Source organism: Cebidichthys violaceus, unplaced genomic scaffold (assembly GCF_023349555.1).
Source record: "Cebidichthys violaceus isolate CVI_PGR_0920_01 unplaced genomic scaffold, fCebVio1.0.p SCAF_44, whole genome shotgun sequence".
Classification (NCBI taxonomy): domain Eukaryota; kingdom Metazoa; phylum Chordata; class Actinopteri; order Perciformes; family Stichaeidae; genus Cebidichthys; species Cebidichthys violaceus.
This window is the reverse complement of record NW_027176639.1, coordinates 182,225-197,493: the sequence shown is the minus strand read 5'-3', so window position 1 is coordinate 197,493 and position 15,269 is coordinate 182,225. Positions and strand designations below refer to the sequence as shown.

The 15,269-nt window shown below is 44.3% G+C and overlaps 1 protein-coding gene across 2 annotated transcripts; it reads left to right on the top strand.

Annotated features, from left to right (window-relative positions):
- Positions 1–35: 35 nt before the first annotated feature.
- cunh4orf33 (chromosome unknown C4orf33 homolog) lies at positions 36–3,494 on the top strand. 2 transcript variants are annotated; one of them, XM_068729076.1, is made up of 6 exons: positions 36–196; positions 533–726; positions 1,789–1,849; positions 1,932–1,983; positions 2,105–2,304; positions 2,623–3,494. In XM_068729076.1, the coding sequence occupies exons 2-6, from the start codon at positions 546–548 to the stop codon at positions 2,717–2,719; spliced, it is 591 nt and encodes a 196-aa protein (XP_068585177.1). In that variant the 5' UTR covers positions 36–196; positions 533–545; the 3' UTR covers positions 2,720–3,494. The 2 variants fall into 2 exon arrangements, with proteins under 2 accessions (XP_068585177.1, XP_068585176.1); XM_068729075.1 differs by lacking the exon at positions 36–196 and adding an exon at positions 344–452.
- Positions 3,495–15,269: the final 11,775 nt, after the last annotated feature.

The following is a 15,269-nucleotide window of genomic DNA, read 5'->3' as shown; positions in this document are numbered from 1 at the left end:
ACAGGAAGGCGAAACAGTTCCGCGCTGTGTCGGGAAGCTTCAGTCGGATATATTTTTGAAGGATGTGTAAACTCAAGAAATCCGATCTTTTAGTTCCTGTTTGAGTATTTGTTGGAGTAGAAATAAATGTTGTTTTCAACAGTTTGTTGGTTTGTTAAGAATTGAAAGGTCTAATCTGACACTACAAGGACACCATGTAAGTTGTTGTTTTTTTTCTTCCATATCAGGAAGTCAACTTTACTATCTTGACAAGTTATTGAGTAACAGAACTGCATTTCTCAATAACCTAATTTGATAATAAACTGCTGAAAGAGGCGAGCTGGGTGTATATTAAAGACACGAGGAGCCCAGCTGGAGCCCAGTTGACACTACTGGTGTTCTGACAACATGGGGGTAGTTCATGCTCTGCAGTGTGTGACACTTATCCACATTCTGCTCTGCTGTGAATCTCTGTAAGCTGTCTAATGTGTTTCTCCACCATGTGATTATGTCACATAGCAGATTCTCATTCTGATTTAATTTTGTCTTTCAGTCCTTTTAAGAAAATGCAGTTTTCCATCCAGCACACTTGGGATAGCGATCCTGTGACTCATGACCCCATCCGGATCGAGTTCTCTCCTGGGCAAGGCGGGCTGAAGATAGAGATGTTCGGTCCCTTCTTCAACGACCCGGCGGCCCCCGCAAGTCCGCCGAGTCAGCCCTTTCCTGGACTCTGGAATTATGAAGGTGGGTGAGAAGGTAGGAAGCTCAGGTGATGCTGTATGCATGCATGCATGCATGCATGCATGGTCGTGCACTGCACCGCTGCCTGGACATGCAAATACATGTGCAGCAAGAGCTTTTAAGGATTTACTGAAAAAAAAAAACATGAAGAATGGGCATAAATGAAGTGATTGCAAAAAAGTATTCTAGAAATCTCTTTTATTCATTTATTAATATTTGAAGAGGAATTGGCACAAATACAGTTCATTTGATAACTTCATTACCAAAAGGTTTTTTAATAGTATAACATATAATATTTAAGTCCTTTGAGTGCATTGCTTAGCAATGAGATAGTTCAACATGTTTTAACTGTTTATTCGCTTTCTTGTTAGATTTAGACTTAGTTTAGTATCAAACTCTCAGCAAGGAAGCAAGTGAGCATATCTCACAACATGTTTAATCCTTTTTACTAATTCATAATAACAACATATATTTAAAAAAAATCACCCTCCAGCCTGTGTCGTGTTGGTAAACTGAAGTTTATAAACTTTACAAAGGTTGCATTTATGGTCTGTTGTAATAGGTTGGATTATATTGTACAGGTGTTGCTGTTGAGGTTCCCACCCCCCCAATAATGTTGTTATTGCAGTCATGATTTAGTCAGTATGATGCAATTTTAGGCAAGTCTCAAAGGTGTTATACAATTCTGATTATAGTCCAATGAGGTTTGAGAGACTACCTCTGTTTATGAGGCCATAATAGTGATTGTATTATCATTATTATGGTGACACAACAATTAAACCCTGTAATGAGGCTGAGTAATAACAATCCTATCTAATTGACCTGAAGTAAGTTCGATTTCCGGTTAATGAGCCCCACATATTTGACCTCATTAATGTTACTTAATAGATTGGAACCCCATTATAATGTCGGGGGATAATGAGCACGCTGTTAGCCGGTGTGCCTGTCTTCATATCTGTGTATGTTATCTGTTATTTTAACATAGCATTGTTAAGTTATACCTCAAAATATATGACTCAAATAATTCCATTATTGTTCAACGGTCTGTCTTCTTCATCGCCTCAGTCGTGGAGTCCTTCTTCCTGGACAGTACCACGGAAAATTACCTGGAAGTGGAGTTTTGTCCGTAAGTAAACTGTTGTGACATCCATGTGACCGTGTGTTTATAGACAATCTTAAATCAAACTGCGTTTTCAATTTTTTTTTAGGCATGGACAGCACCTGATTTTATTGCTCTCAGGAGTTGGCCAAGCGTTCCTGGTAGGCAGACGTCTGGGGAGTTATTGACCGCGGGGGGGGGGGGGGGGGGGGGGGGGCAGCGGCTCTTTGAGTTAGCTCTTTAAGCGCTTCTTATTGTTGTCTCGTCGCCTTCTTTCTCCAGCAACAACTGCCCATGGTGTTTAACGCCACGATCAAGGGGGACAGGTGGATGGGTGAGGCTCTGCTCCCCTGGTCGTACTTGCCTCCCAACGTCAACAAGATGAACTCCTACGCCATTCACGGCTCGGGAGAGAAGCGCACATACGAGGCTCTCTACCCCGTCCCCAAGGAGGAGCTAGTGGAAGGCCAACAACCCAACTTGTGAGTATGCTGACTCCTACGAGTCCAGTTGTACTCATTATTTATTAACAGACATTATTTATCTTTATGTGGGAAATCGTTGGACTGCCCCTTTTTGATTTTTTTTTAATTATATTTTGCAGCCGGACCAAAATAAGTTTGGATGCCAAAGTATTAACAGGCCGACTTTCACTTTTTAGATTAGTCGACTACTATCAAACCACTGGCTGTGTAATTACACTCAAAATTAGATACGCAGTATATGTGTGTATGAATGCGCAAGTGTGTATGTGAGAGTTTTTGCGCATTCCTATATTAAATTCTCCCTCTATCTCTTAGCCACCGCCTGGAGTATTTCCAAAATTTCCGCCTGCAAAGCATCATGGGAGAAGGTTGGATCCAGCCAGAGTCTGATCTGTGGATAGGAAAGCCCTGAGCTTTTCAAAAACACTCCCTTGTCTCTCTCTCTCTCCCCCTCTGTCTTTCTCTACACACACACACACACACGCGCACACACACACGCACACACCACAGTGGCCGGGCAATAGTACAAACACTCATTGACGGGAAACAAAGGGCAATCAATCTTTATTAGTTAATGATGCCAAACGACATGACAAGAAATATGTTATCAGCTTGTCAGAGCGTCTTAGCCTTCACACACACACACACACACACACACACACACACTTCTCCATCCACAAAGTTACACACACACACACACACACACATCACAAGGTATTGGACGTCACCTTAATTTGCCTCGGCAGAGTGTGACCTACAGCGGTTATACGGTGGATGGTGGCACCGCTCGCTTTGACGTTGTGCTCCCGTGTTGCCTGAGCGTTTCGCTTCAGTGAGGTCGACCAACAGCGGCGTGATTCCTTTTGCCTCGTCTGTTAAGAGACACACGCGCCACCAATCGCACGCGCAACATGACACATCTGTCTCTTCAGAGATGTGCGTTCTAAAGCTTTTCAATTAGTGTACCGTGTATACATATTGATTACATATTGGTGATGAAGTATATTGTCAATTACCTTTCTCTGCAACTGTTTGTGACTCAATGTCACTTTAATTGTTTTTCTGACGCGGGATTAAGGACAACTGAATTATTGTAGTCGTCATTATGTATTAGGTACATATGAAATTTAACCTCTGCATTTGTTGATTATGTTTCATTGTCTCTCCATTAAATGAATGCACCTTCACTTTGATTTGTGATTTGTTGCTTTCTTGTCACATTATTATTATTATTATTATTATTAGCTGGTTAGCACTGATGCATCAACGTGTTAATAACGTCTGGGTGTAGCTCCCTAGTTAGACATGAGAGTGGAATCCATCCTGTCATTTAACTCTCTGCAAGACATTCGAATCGGCTCATTTCCCAGAACGTCAAACTGTTCCTTTAACTTGACCACTGTGGAATACGTGTCCTCTCATTATATCAAATCATGCATGATTTGGACTCTTAATGACAAATCAAATTAAATCAGAGGAAAGCTGCGTGGAATATTAAATTGACTCATCCCGACACTCTGCAGTTCATCCCCCCCCCCCCCCCCCCCATAGAGCAAATATCAAAGTCCTCCTCACTTACTTTTTCCACCTACTTTTGGAGTAGAGTTGAGATCACAGGCCCTCTGATCCTCGACACACACACACACACACACACACACACACGTCATGATTGATGACTCACAAATCTCTTGTCTTCTCTCCGTGACCCCGCACGTCTCCCCCCCCCCCTTTGCCCCTGCTAAACCACCTCGTCGAGCCTGTGTATTTATCAGAAGCTCCTCTTGGATCGCTGGCTGGCAAACCGCCTCCCCCTTGACCAGGAGCCGGGGAACTGATCGATTTTCATATTTGATGCGTTGCTCCTCGCAGTGGCAGCCCAAAAGCCCACAGTGAGCCCTATCGCTTTTAATTGGCATTCTCGCCTTTGAAATGCGCGCCGTGATTAGGCCTACAGAGCCCACTGCTTAAGCCCCCCCCCTCCTTACGATCGCCTGCGGTGCCTTCGCCACCGCACTGCACACACACTGTATTCACATGCACACACGCGCTCGTGGAGTTGGCACATTGTATTTCACCAGTCTCACTATTAATAAAAATGTTGACCTAAAAAAAACAGGTTTCCGGACGCATTAAGAGTAAAACAGGATCGTCACGAAACGCTTTGATGACTACACATGACTCTACCCACCCACCTGTGTGCAGTCGGAGGATGTGTGTCCCCACTAAGGTTTAAACCCAGCTCCCTCTAATTAGTGTGAAAAGATGAGAGGGGAGAGCAGAACAGGTAGCTTGCCTCTCCTCTACCGCCAAAGCCCCGGCAGACGAGCAGACACAAGAGCCGTCTTATCCCCCCCTTCAGAAAAAGAGAGACCAGCCTGCTCTGAAACATTCAACGCCAGCTTAAGGGTGATTCTGCGTGTCAGAAACTTTCTGGTGATCACCCTAGACCTAGTTTTTTTTTTCTCTCTCTCTCTCTCTCTCTCTCTCTCTCTCTCCAAGAGACGCGGGTCTCATTTCCTCCGAGTTTAAAGAGTGTTTTGAGGGTATGAAATGAGAATAAAATCGCGATGAAAAATGGAACGGGAGGGATAAAGGAGTGATCTCGGGAACATGAGAAGAGGGAGGGATTGAAAAAGCGAAAACGGTAATGACTTTTTGTTTTAAGGATTCTGGGCTAGAGATGCAAATGAAAGATTCATACTGGAGCTAATAAGATACTGGGACGATTCGAAGCCTTTGCGGGGCCAGACAACTGTATCGGATTGTACGGAGAGATAGAACTTATCAACACTGTGCAGCGCGCAATCCTAATATGGCTGCCTTCCAATGTACCGCATCGCACAAACAGAAGCAAACTCTGATCAGTGTTCACGTGGGACTTTATCTTACCTAATCAGGAAATAAATAAACTGAAGGCAACCTTATCAACAATCAATTTTCCACCGCGAACAAAGGCAAAAAACCAGTCATAAAAATATGGAAACACACCAAACAGCTGTGTTGTGTCAGTATTCCACGAAGGTTAAAGTGAATAGGCTTACAATAAAGCCCCAATGGAAGGGAAGAGGACACTCCAGTGTTTCCCTCGACCAACTGAATGTCTATTTATTGTCCAACAAGTCCATCATTATGGAGAGGGCTGCAGGGGTGAAGGATGGGAAGAGTGGTGCTACGAACAAAGATCTGGACTTTAATGCTTATGCAGTGTATGTGTGTGTGTGTGTGTGTGTGTGTGTGTGTGTGTGTGCATGAAGGCGTGATGATACAGCTAATTGCAGTTGAAGCTGTGTACGACGATGGCGCGGGCAGAATGTGGGATGAAGCTGTTAAGAGGCCGGGGAGAGGAAAAGAGAGACGCAGAGCCGAGCGAATGCCAGCGACATTAATAAGGGCCGGACGAGTTCTAGTTCTCAGAAACCACTGCAGTGAGCAGGAGACGAGAGAGGGAGGGAGGGAGAGAGAAGGAGGGGAAAGGAGAGCAGAGTGGGGTTTCATTACAGACGAATGCTTGACAAGCGTTCGCGAGGAAGGGTCTCATCCACACGCCGACGGACGTGCAAAGAATGTTCAGGTCAACACGAAGACAAATCACACACAGAAAGTACAATCTACTCCGAGCAGATACGTACAGAAATTGCCTTTGTGTTCATGAGTCGCTGCTCATTAATATTTTACAGTAAGAAATAACAGCTATTACTTCTGCTTTATGCACACACGTGGAAACACACTCCCATCAAAACACTGTTGCTCAATTTATTTGTCTCAAAAGGGAACGGGATTCATACGTTATCATCGCATACACATTAAAAACAAATGATATCAGTGAGAGCGTGAAAGAAAGTAAATTAAGCTTTCTTTGTTATCAACACAGAGAATAAATCATGAGCGTTTGCCTAATTGATTCCATTACATTCCCACCTGCCTGCCGACTCTCTCGTCCATCCGTGCATTGTTTATCTTCATTTTAAGCGAGATGGATGAAAGAGGTTGTTATTGGATGTGAAGCCCGCTGAATTCCGTCCTTTTTTTTTTTTTTTTTTTTAGCGAGCGCATTAATTGCCAATTACACGTGACACCGGAATCATTACGGAACATTTGTTGTCGTACAATAAACTCACAAAGAAGCGAACTCTCTCGACGCAGAAGTTTATTCGTTTGGGAGGTAAGAAATGGTGATATTCCTTTTGTTTTTAATAGCAAACGGACCGCTTTACGCTTGAAGGTAATTTATGTGCAGCTTGATATTACTGGCCGTAAGTGAGCAAGTTCACTAACTCTTAATTGGGAAATAAATCACACTGTTGCCATAGTAACAAACACTTAAACGTGGTAATGGCAAAATGAGAGCATGCTGATAGTGTCTCAGCACATTGGTGTGTGTGTGTGTGTGTGTGTCTGTGTGTGTGTGTGTGTGTGTGTGTGTGTGTGTGTGTGTGTGTGTGTGTGTCCACTCATGCGTGTGTTTTCACCCCCTCCAGCTCATTACTAGAGAGCCTTGTTAATGCAGCTGCTGCTACGTACCGTACATGGCATGCCGTTTCATTCCATTAGGTCTCGTTCTGTCCGCGCCGCTCTTACAGAAGGAGCTGCGGGCCTGCGCCTTTAAAAACACTGACAAACTGTTGAAATAACAATACAGTTAATCACATATCGTGAACGGAAAAAGAAAAAAATAAGTAATAATCACACCATTAGGTGTCACAGTCTACAAATCATTTCTTCCACTTAGTCCATTATCATTATTTACCCCTCCCCTCCCTTCCCTTCCCTTCCCTTTCAACATTCTTTTCAACTTTTTAAAATCTTTTCCACTTTCATTCATTTCTCCTCCTCCCCTATGCTCCTTCTCCTGGGCCCTGTCCTCTACTCTCCAGTCCCCTTCAGCTCCGCGAAATGGATGGAGGCAGAAAGGGCATTAGCGTAGATGAATGGGTAGACTGCCAAACACAATCTGGCCCACTTCAGTAGACAATTTAATATGGACTCGCCCACAGTGCGGTTACCCTGCCAGGGCGCCGCACTAAATCTCACTTTGAATTGCTATGATGGATACAGATGTGACACATCAAAACGTGTGTGTGAGTGTGTGTGTGTGTGTGTGTGTGTGTGTGTGTGTGTGTGTATACGTGCTGGTATGTGTGCATTCCGGTGTTTGAGTAGGCATGATGGATACAACAGACGATCAACAGACGGGTGAGCTGTGAGAGGCAGGAGCGATAATTACAGTATTTATCTGGGTTAGGCTGGGTGTCATGGCTGCCCGCGTTGCATCACCAACAGATAAAAGGCTGAAGTCAGCTCCGATGCTTTCCATCAATTCAACACCTGTAACTCACTTTTTAAAAGAGAGCAGACCAAGCGTGACAGAGATGAAGTATATAATTAAAGTGAACGTATTCGAATGCAGAACGTCGACTGTTGTGGCCTTATGGTGATAATGGGATTTGATTTCACTAGAATATAGATCTATGAGGAGAATGGTGTAAATTAACAGGAGATCAACCAAGATGAAAACTGAATTTATTCTGCTTTGAAAATGTGCCAACATTGACAAATTATAATTCATCTCTGACACATTTTCAGCCTGCAAGCACACTTAAATTGGCCGTGGAAAATGTAGTGTTTTCTAATTTTTGCCCTTATTCTTACAATTTACCAGCACCGTGCGGAGACGCCACCCGATGCACCAGATGGTTTGTTACCCATTACCCATCGAAGCCGTCCTTGATAAACTGTTTGGAAAAAGAGCAGGCACTTTAACAAATACTTGGCAGGTAATTGGATGAGTTATGTGTCCGTCACCAATGAGAGACACGTCATATGTGGCTAACTTCAACCAATCAGAGCCGCAAGTCGGGAAGTCGAACTCTTACCGAAATCAGTCAGGAGAAGAGAAGAGTGAAAACTACTTTTCCAACGACAGAATTCCTCTTTTGCTCTTCTTACGATGAAGAAATATGCGATTTTCAGCATCTACGCTAACCTCTTTAGCGGGCCGCCATTGTTGTTTTGAACAAACACTCCACTTTGAACTTCACACACACCTAAACCGCGCCCATAGCTGCCAAAAGCGCCTCACAGAACCACGAGTGGTTCGGACACAGATGGATTTTCACGCGAAAAAAACCTCCAGCTGCTTTGCGAGGTAAGCGTAGACACGCCTCCGGGACAAGACCGGGTCTCAGCAGCTCCCAAATTATTTAGAAGGGCTACAGAAGGACCAGCATGCGGTCCGATCCATCTGCCCCCCCCCACCCCCCCCCCCCCCCATCATAACTTTCCTCAAATTAGAAGAAGATTTTACCACAAATAGCAATGCATGCTGGGATGTAAACCCTTGTCACATTGCCACTGGGCAGAATTATCCATTTTATGAGGAAATTATCCAAAATATAACGTAGCTACTGCGGCTTTGACAACTGCTACTCACGCTTCAACTAACAAACTGTCCTGGTGTTAATTATGTTTGATAATGAAATTGTTATTGGTTTAATCAGCCGCTGCCAAAGAAACAGGCAACACTAAGTGGCTTTGGTGTGAATAACCACTGCCACCCTGTCCTCTAACAGCGTCTTATTAGCCAAGATAAGGGACAAATCAATGGTTTGAAAGTCACTGGATGATCAGTGCACGGCCATTTATCTCCTCTGACTCGATTCATTCTGTTGCTCTCGCTAAGCAGATCAATCAGTGCAACTGAAGAAAGTGCATTTCTAAGTGACAACTTTACTAAGATGCCCTAATTGCCTCTTATTACTGGAAAAATACCATTTTCAGAATGACCATATGTTACCCGGATGCCCTTAAATGTTCAGCAGTTGTGAATAGAAACAACTCTGTTGTGCTTCTCCACAGCAGGGTGATACGTTGTCACATGAACTTTGACCTACTGTAGCGGTCAGGGCAGACAATTGATGTCCTGTGAGACTATAGGGACCAAACCAAGGTTCCCTCTTTTGTTCCATTGGATCCGTTTGATCCGGTTAGTTTTGGTCTAACGAGCACACGAAAGAACTCTAGGTGACATACTTACATCCTGTCGTCATCGTCTACGTGAGCGGCGTTTCCCATTACGCGCATTTTATTAGTTTATAAACGGGCCCTCCGGAAATAATTGAAAAGTTTCAGAATCTTTGTGTTTTGTTTCTTTCAAATGACTCTTTATATTTAGTCTCCTCCTTTCCCCCATGTGCCATCACGGCTCATTTGGTTGTATGGCGTCTGCTTTTCCACTTTAATTCCCGCTTTAGTTTCCAGACCGTGGTCGGGAAGCGCAGGGCAGGGGACACCGGGTAATCTGCCTCCAGGGGCCCAACATTGATGCTCACTCCGGGGGCCAAACCTCGTTCACTTTACCCAGCAGATGAGGAGCAAGACACCAGGATTCATGAGACATGCTTAGACAAACTGAAACACCGTGTATCTACTGCCACTTGACAATTTCACTACTTACTTCTCCTCTGCTCCAATCGGTAACATCTGTCTCTCTCTCTCTCTCTCTCTCTCTCTCTCTCTCTCTCTCTCTCTCTCTCTCTCTCCCTCTCTCTTCCGCTTTTAGTCGGACTAGGTTTGGCTTTTTTTTGTGCTGTTCCGTGAGTAAGCCCTAGTCCCAAGTCGACGTTACCGCCAGCATAATACCTCAACTAATTCATTCGATGCTCTACCCGCAGTGGTTATTTCAATATGCTTATTTGGAAATTTACGCCCTGTTAACAATTCTTAGTAAATCTATTAATACCGTTAATCTGCGCTGTAAAATCCTGCATTCAAATGTTTATTTCAAGTGAAGAGTGGAGAGCGGCAATATCAACACAATGCATTTCAATGCACTTAACTCTGTTCAAGGTGGAGCTTTCAATTCTGTTCTGATGCTGGATAGTTTAATGACTAAAAATGCATCATGTTTGAATTTCAGGTAAGTGTAGCGCTGCAAAGCTTTCATCTGCGGCAGAATTAGAAATACACAGTGAGTTGCGTGTTTTATTACGTGCTTTGGGGGTCTTTTGTAAGTTATTTCAGTGCAGAAAAAGGTAGAATAGTAACATAATCCAATACTTTTTCATATCTAAAGTCTGCCCCTCTTGTTTTCTCTGAATCGGAGCGTATTCCACGGTTGGCTCAGGCCAAGCCTTCAGCCCCCGGTCTGTTATGAACAAGGACTGCGCTAGTATAACGGTATAAATAAATATGCTTATTCCGCTTACATGAGATAGCAATCTCAATATGTACAGTGACTATGAAGGCGTGCAGAGCTAATTATGACTGACTGGTGCTATCATGTTCCTAAGTTAGCTCACCAGCTGTACAATAGTTCCCCGGTAACCCTGAGAGCAGTCACTGCGTCTCCAAACATGTTCTGGTGTGACCGGGGCGTCACGCTAATGAAAGGCCACAGAGCCGCATGAATGCAAGAGAGAGAGAGAGAGAGAGAGAGAGGATTAACTCCAGACTAGAGTTTATTAACTAGAGACTCTGCAATGCATCCCTCTCCTGTATCTGGGGCACAAAGTGACAGTAGAGATTGGCCCCATATGACGTACACCACGGAAGGAATTCCATTATGCATTCACATCACCCGCTTCTTATTACATATCCGTACGCTTCGCATGGTGGTGGCACGTCGGACATGTTCTCTCCTGGGCAGACTTAAGACAGCGGAGCTAGCGTAACAGACTTTTCTCTTCCATCGAGCCCACATCCACCATCAGGACGACGGAACATTCCAGAAAGAGAGAAAAAAAACAAAAACAAAGAGAAAAGTGACAGATAATTGTAAAAGAAGACCTCCTTACGACGGAGGCTCTCCAGCACCACGGGAAGTGGAGTCGCTGTAAATGACAGTACCTCGCACTGCAACCATGGCAACTACAACAGCTATTAAAATGCACCATCACCAAGTCTAAGTTATGGATTGAAAGCTGTAGAATAAAAGGCTTCCTCACCTGTATATCACCTGCTCAGTTAAGTTACACTGGGTCATTGAGATGGATGGTAGAACACACTGCATAGCGTACACTGCGATTATTATACCGTACTGGACTCTGAACATACAGCGCTTCCATCATGTTGACATTGTGTCCTTTTCGCTTCCACTGTTGACCTCAAGCAGAAATGTGAATTCTAGCGCTGTTTGCAGCTTGTAGGTGGTAAACTGAGAACAGTGAGTACTCCCCTGACAAAGACGCGTTGTGTAAGTAGAAGGTCATAATGTGGAGGGTTAATATCCAGCCTTGGATTTACAGCTTTTGAAGGGATTATAAGCAAGTTTCATCACATGAAAGTAGTGCCTCCTGGAGGGTTGGCATCTTTGATACGAAGATGTGATCCGAATTTGATTGGAGGAGTACAAGCAAAGTGCAGCGAAAGGATGACAGGATATACAAAGAGGTGGTGGAGAATAGTATAAAGTTAGGAGAGTTGAAGTGGGTAAGAGGAAAAGCTAAATCAAACAGCACAGAAAGGGAGAAAATAGGAAACAGATAAAAGGCGAAAACCAGAAAACTTGTCAAAGACAAAGTAATTGCGCGGGAGAGAGAGAGAAATAGAGGGCAAGCTTGAAGAGAAAGAGCAGGAGATGGAGAATGTAAATGCAAAAAGTCAAATCCGGGATTCTACTGGGACTCGGCAAAAGAGGGGAGAGGTTTACAAACGGGAACTCAAACGGTCGGAGAACAGGCCGATAGAGATGTGTGTTATTTCATTATTTTCCATCACTGCTGATGTTTGCCGGCTGGCAAACAGTCAAACTGCTGATCAGAAGCGGCTCGGTGATGAGCGAAGGAGATACAACATCTCCACTTTCACAGATAAGACAAAACCAGAATATCTTTTATTTCACCCTCTTCGTGTTACTTATCTCCTTCTCCAACTCTTTTTCTTCTCTTGCATCCCTCTCTCTCTCTCTCTCTTCTTCCCATCTCTGCATCCTCCCCTCTCTTCTTATCACGCTGATAAGGTTTCTATCTAGCTGCCAAGCAGAGACTGATAATGTTCTGACATCTAACGGCAATTAACTAAAGCTCTGTGTCTCCCCTCAGACGAAAAAAGAAAAGTTGTTTGTCTGCATTTTGCCTCCGCCGTCCTTTTCTTCTCACTCTGAGCCACCTTCTGAATATTTGATCAGAGCGGTGGAACACTTTTGAACCTCCCGTCACAGAAGCAGGAGAAGATGGCGTCTCTCGGGTTCCTTCTGTTGAGAGAGTCAGACTTGGGCAGCGCCCGGCTGATCACAGTTCAAAAAGTAAAATGCATTTCATTTCGTTAGCGCGAGTGTGCACGCACGCGGTTCACTGCGTGAGTGAGTGAATGAGGATAAACTGTCACAGCTGCTCTGCCTGCCCCCCCCCCCCCTGCATTACATGGGTAACGTGTCAGCGGCTGGTAATAGCTCATTCGCCGCTCTGAATTAAAACACAATCAGCTAATGGGAGTACAGGGAGGGAGGCGGGATCTAACAGGATTTATGAGAAAATGAAAAGTGATTGGATGTGAAGATTGAATTAGCAGAAAGCAGTCTGGTGTCAGACTCTATGAAGGTGACTGACTGGACAAGTGAGCGGCCGACTCTCAGTGGACCGAAACCCATCCAAAACCTGTCTGTCAAATTAGTGCGCTAGGTAGGCCCCTCCCAACAGTTGCCAGCTATTAATTATGCTATAGTTTGAATGGCCTTACATGCCCTTTCTCTGCTCTTCATGTGAGTGGAAGTCACCTGTTCATACGTGACTTTAAGACTCAACGATAAGCCAGTTTTAAAGGGGACCTATGATGCTCATTTTCAGGCTACTGAGCATGTACGTTTTTGCAGAGGCAGCAGGCTCTAATGAGCCTGCATGAGTCATATATTTGCTGATCTAGGCAGTCAACAAAAAAACCAAAAACGACTGGGTTTTCTTACTTCACCCACACGTATGTGCACATTACATGCATCGAAAAAGTGAGTTCTCGTAATATGTTCCCTTTTATCTTCCTTATGCAACTTTTGAAATAACAAATAACAAAAAAATCCTGCTCCTATAGCCACCACACTGTCCGTGTGCTGGAAATGCGATGGTGAAATGTACACGGCATTGCTGCTTGGCTATAGGGTACAAAGTCCACAAATGAAATTTTGCCGAGATATCTACGACCTGTACATATTTGGTTGGCAGTAGCTTTAATCAAAAAAAAAGTTTAATCTAGAAGTTATTGAGGAGACACCAATTTCTCAACTGACAGTAACCAAAAAAGTTTATAATGCAACGCTGCCACACGACGCATTGCTTTTTTTTGTTTTTTTTTGAGTAAGGTGCGATAAAAGGAGACTTTTAAAACACTTTCTCAAGGCCATTAAAAGAAACTCAAAGATACTACGGCGCTCGATCCCGCAACCTTCATTATTTACCTGACGACGGAGATGATTAATGCCTTTGTCTTCTGGGTAAATATTCTATTTCTGTCCTTGAGAGAGGTGCTTTTTTTCTTAGGCCATGTTTTTGAGAACACACGTCTGGGTTAGAAGCTACACCAGAAAGTGACTTACGGCATAAAATACTTCCTTCAAGTCATTTCTCCATTTTTATCCGTCCATCTTTGCCACTGAGCCCTCATCTGTCCCTCAAGACGTCTTAAAAACGTCATCGCCTCGACCGTCATCACTCACACCGCCCTGAGAGAGGACATAATGCTGCTGGACGCTGCAGCACCATGTCTCATCCGTACGATAGCAACAGCGAGAGCGTCTCTCTGTTCTTGTACATCTTTTCCCGTTTCCCCTCTTTCTGCTATCATTAAAGTCCTCGAAGTGTCCTGGAGGCCATGTGGACACAGCCATCGCTGGGCAGCCATGATGGGATTGCCTACCTGGCGAGCAGAGCTCCACGGCAAACTAAAGAGCATTAAAACCCTCCCTTACCCCACCACGCCACCTCCCTGTCCCCCCTTCCTCCTCCTCCTCCTCCTCCTCCTCCTCCTCCTCTTTTCCTCTGTCGCTTTCAATTCTCGGTTTCTCTTCGGGACTCTCGTCTCTTTCTCCTCGCGTCTCTCAAAAAGTGACTTATACCGATGAGATATTCTCTTTCTCTCCGCTGCACTTTTTGTTCCTTCCTCCCCCCCCCCCGTCCTCTTATGTGTAATTACTGTGGTGGATACAGTTATGTAGGAAGGAGGAGGGAAATACATTGAAGGGGAAAGGAGGAGGAGGCAAAGAAGGACAAAATAAAAAGGAGGCATGTGAAGAAGAGGATAGGTTGTAGAACAGAGGAAAAATAAGGATGAGTGGTGGGAAAGAGGAATAAGGGGAGTAAGCAGGGGGGGGGGGGGGGGGGGGGGGATCTAATCGTACTGTGGGAAGTGTGGTAATATATCACCTGCCACAGTTAATAAAATGTCACGATGCCATGGCTTTGGACAGGAAATAAAGGTTAACTGGTACTTCATATAAATGTACTTCAAGAAGCACAGGTGGAGGAGATAAAGACTGCACACACACACACACACACACACACACATATACAGTACACATACTATAATACACACATACAAACATGCAGGCTTGTAGGTAAAGACGACAGATGAGAAACCGAGAAACGCTAACGGACAGTTCAAGCACAATCAAAGACATGGATGCAAATGTATATGCGAGCGCGTAGGCAGCAACACAGAGTGTAACACACACACACATGCACGCTCCTGCACATGCAGTACACACACACACACACACACACACACACACACACACACTCAGTTACATGAACCCTTTGATGGTAGTTGTAATCACATGTGGTGGAAAATCTAATTTTCACAAAATGAGGTTTTTTTTTCTCTTCGCATTGTGCATTCTCGCCATCGCTCCTTCCTCCTCTAGCTTCTTTATCTACTCGCTCGCTCTTTTTCTGTTTTTCATGCCTTCTGTTGTCTCCCTCTGCTCCTCTCTCTCCCTTTCTTTCTTCTCTCCTCTCTCTATGCATATCCACCCTTCATTC

Excerpts from the sequence above, each read along its gene's own strand:
- cunh4orf33 (XM_068729075.1), top strand. The coding sequence starts at position 388 with ATGGGGGTAGTTCATGCTCTGCAGTGTGTGACACTTATCCACATTCTG. Across the intron at positions 1,850-1,931 it reads CTGGAAGTGGAGTTTTGTCC|GCATGGACAGCACCTGATTT; the intron begins GTAAGTAAACTG and ends ATTTTTTTTTAG. Across the intron at positions 2,305-2,622 it reads GAAGGCCAACAACCCAACTT|CCACCGCCTGGAGTATTTCC; the intron begins GTGAGTATGCTG and ends TCTATCTCTTAG.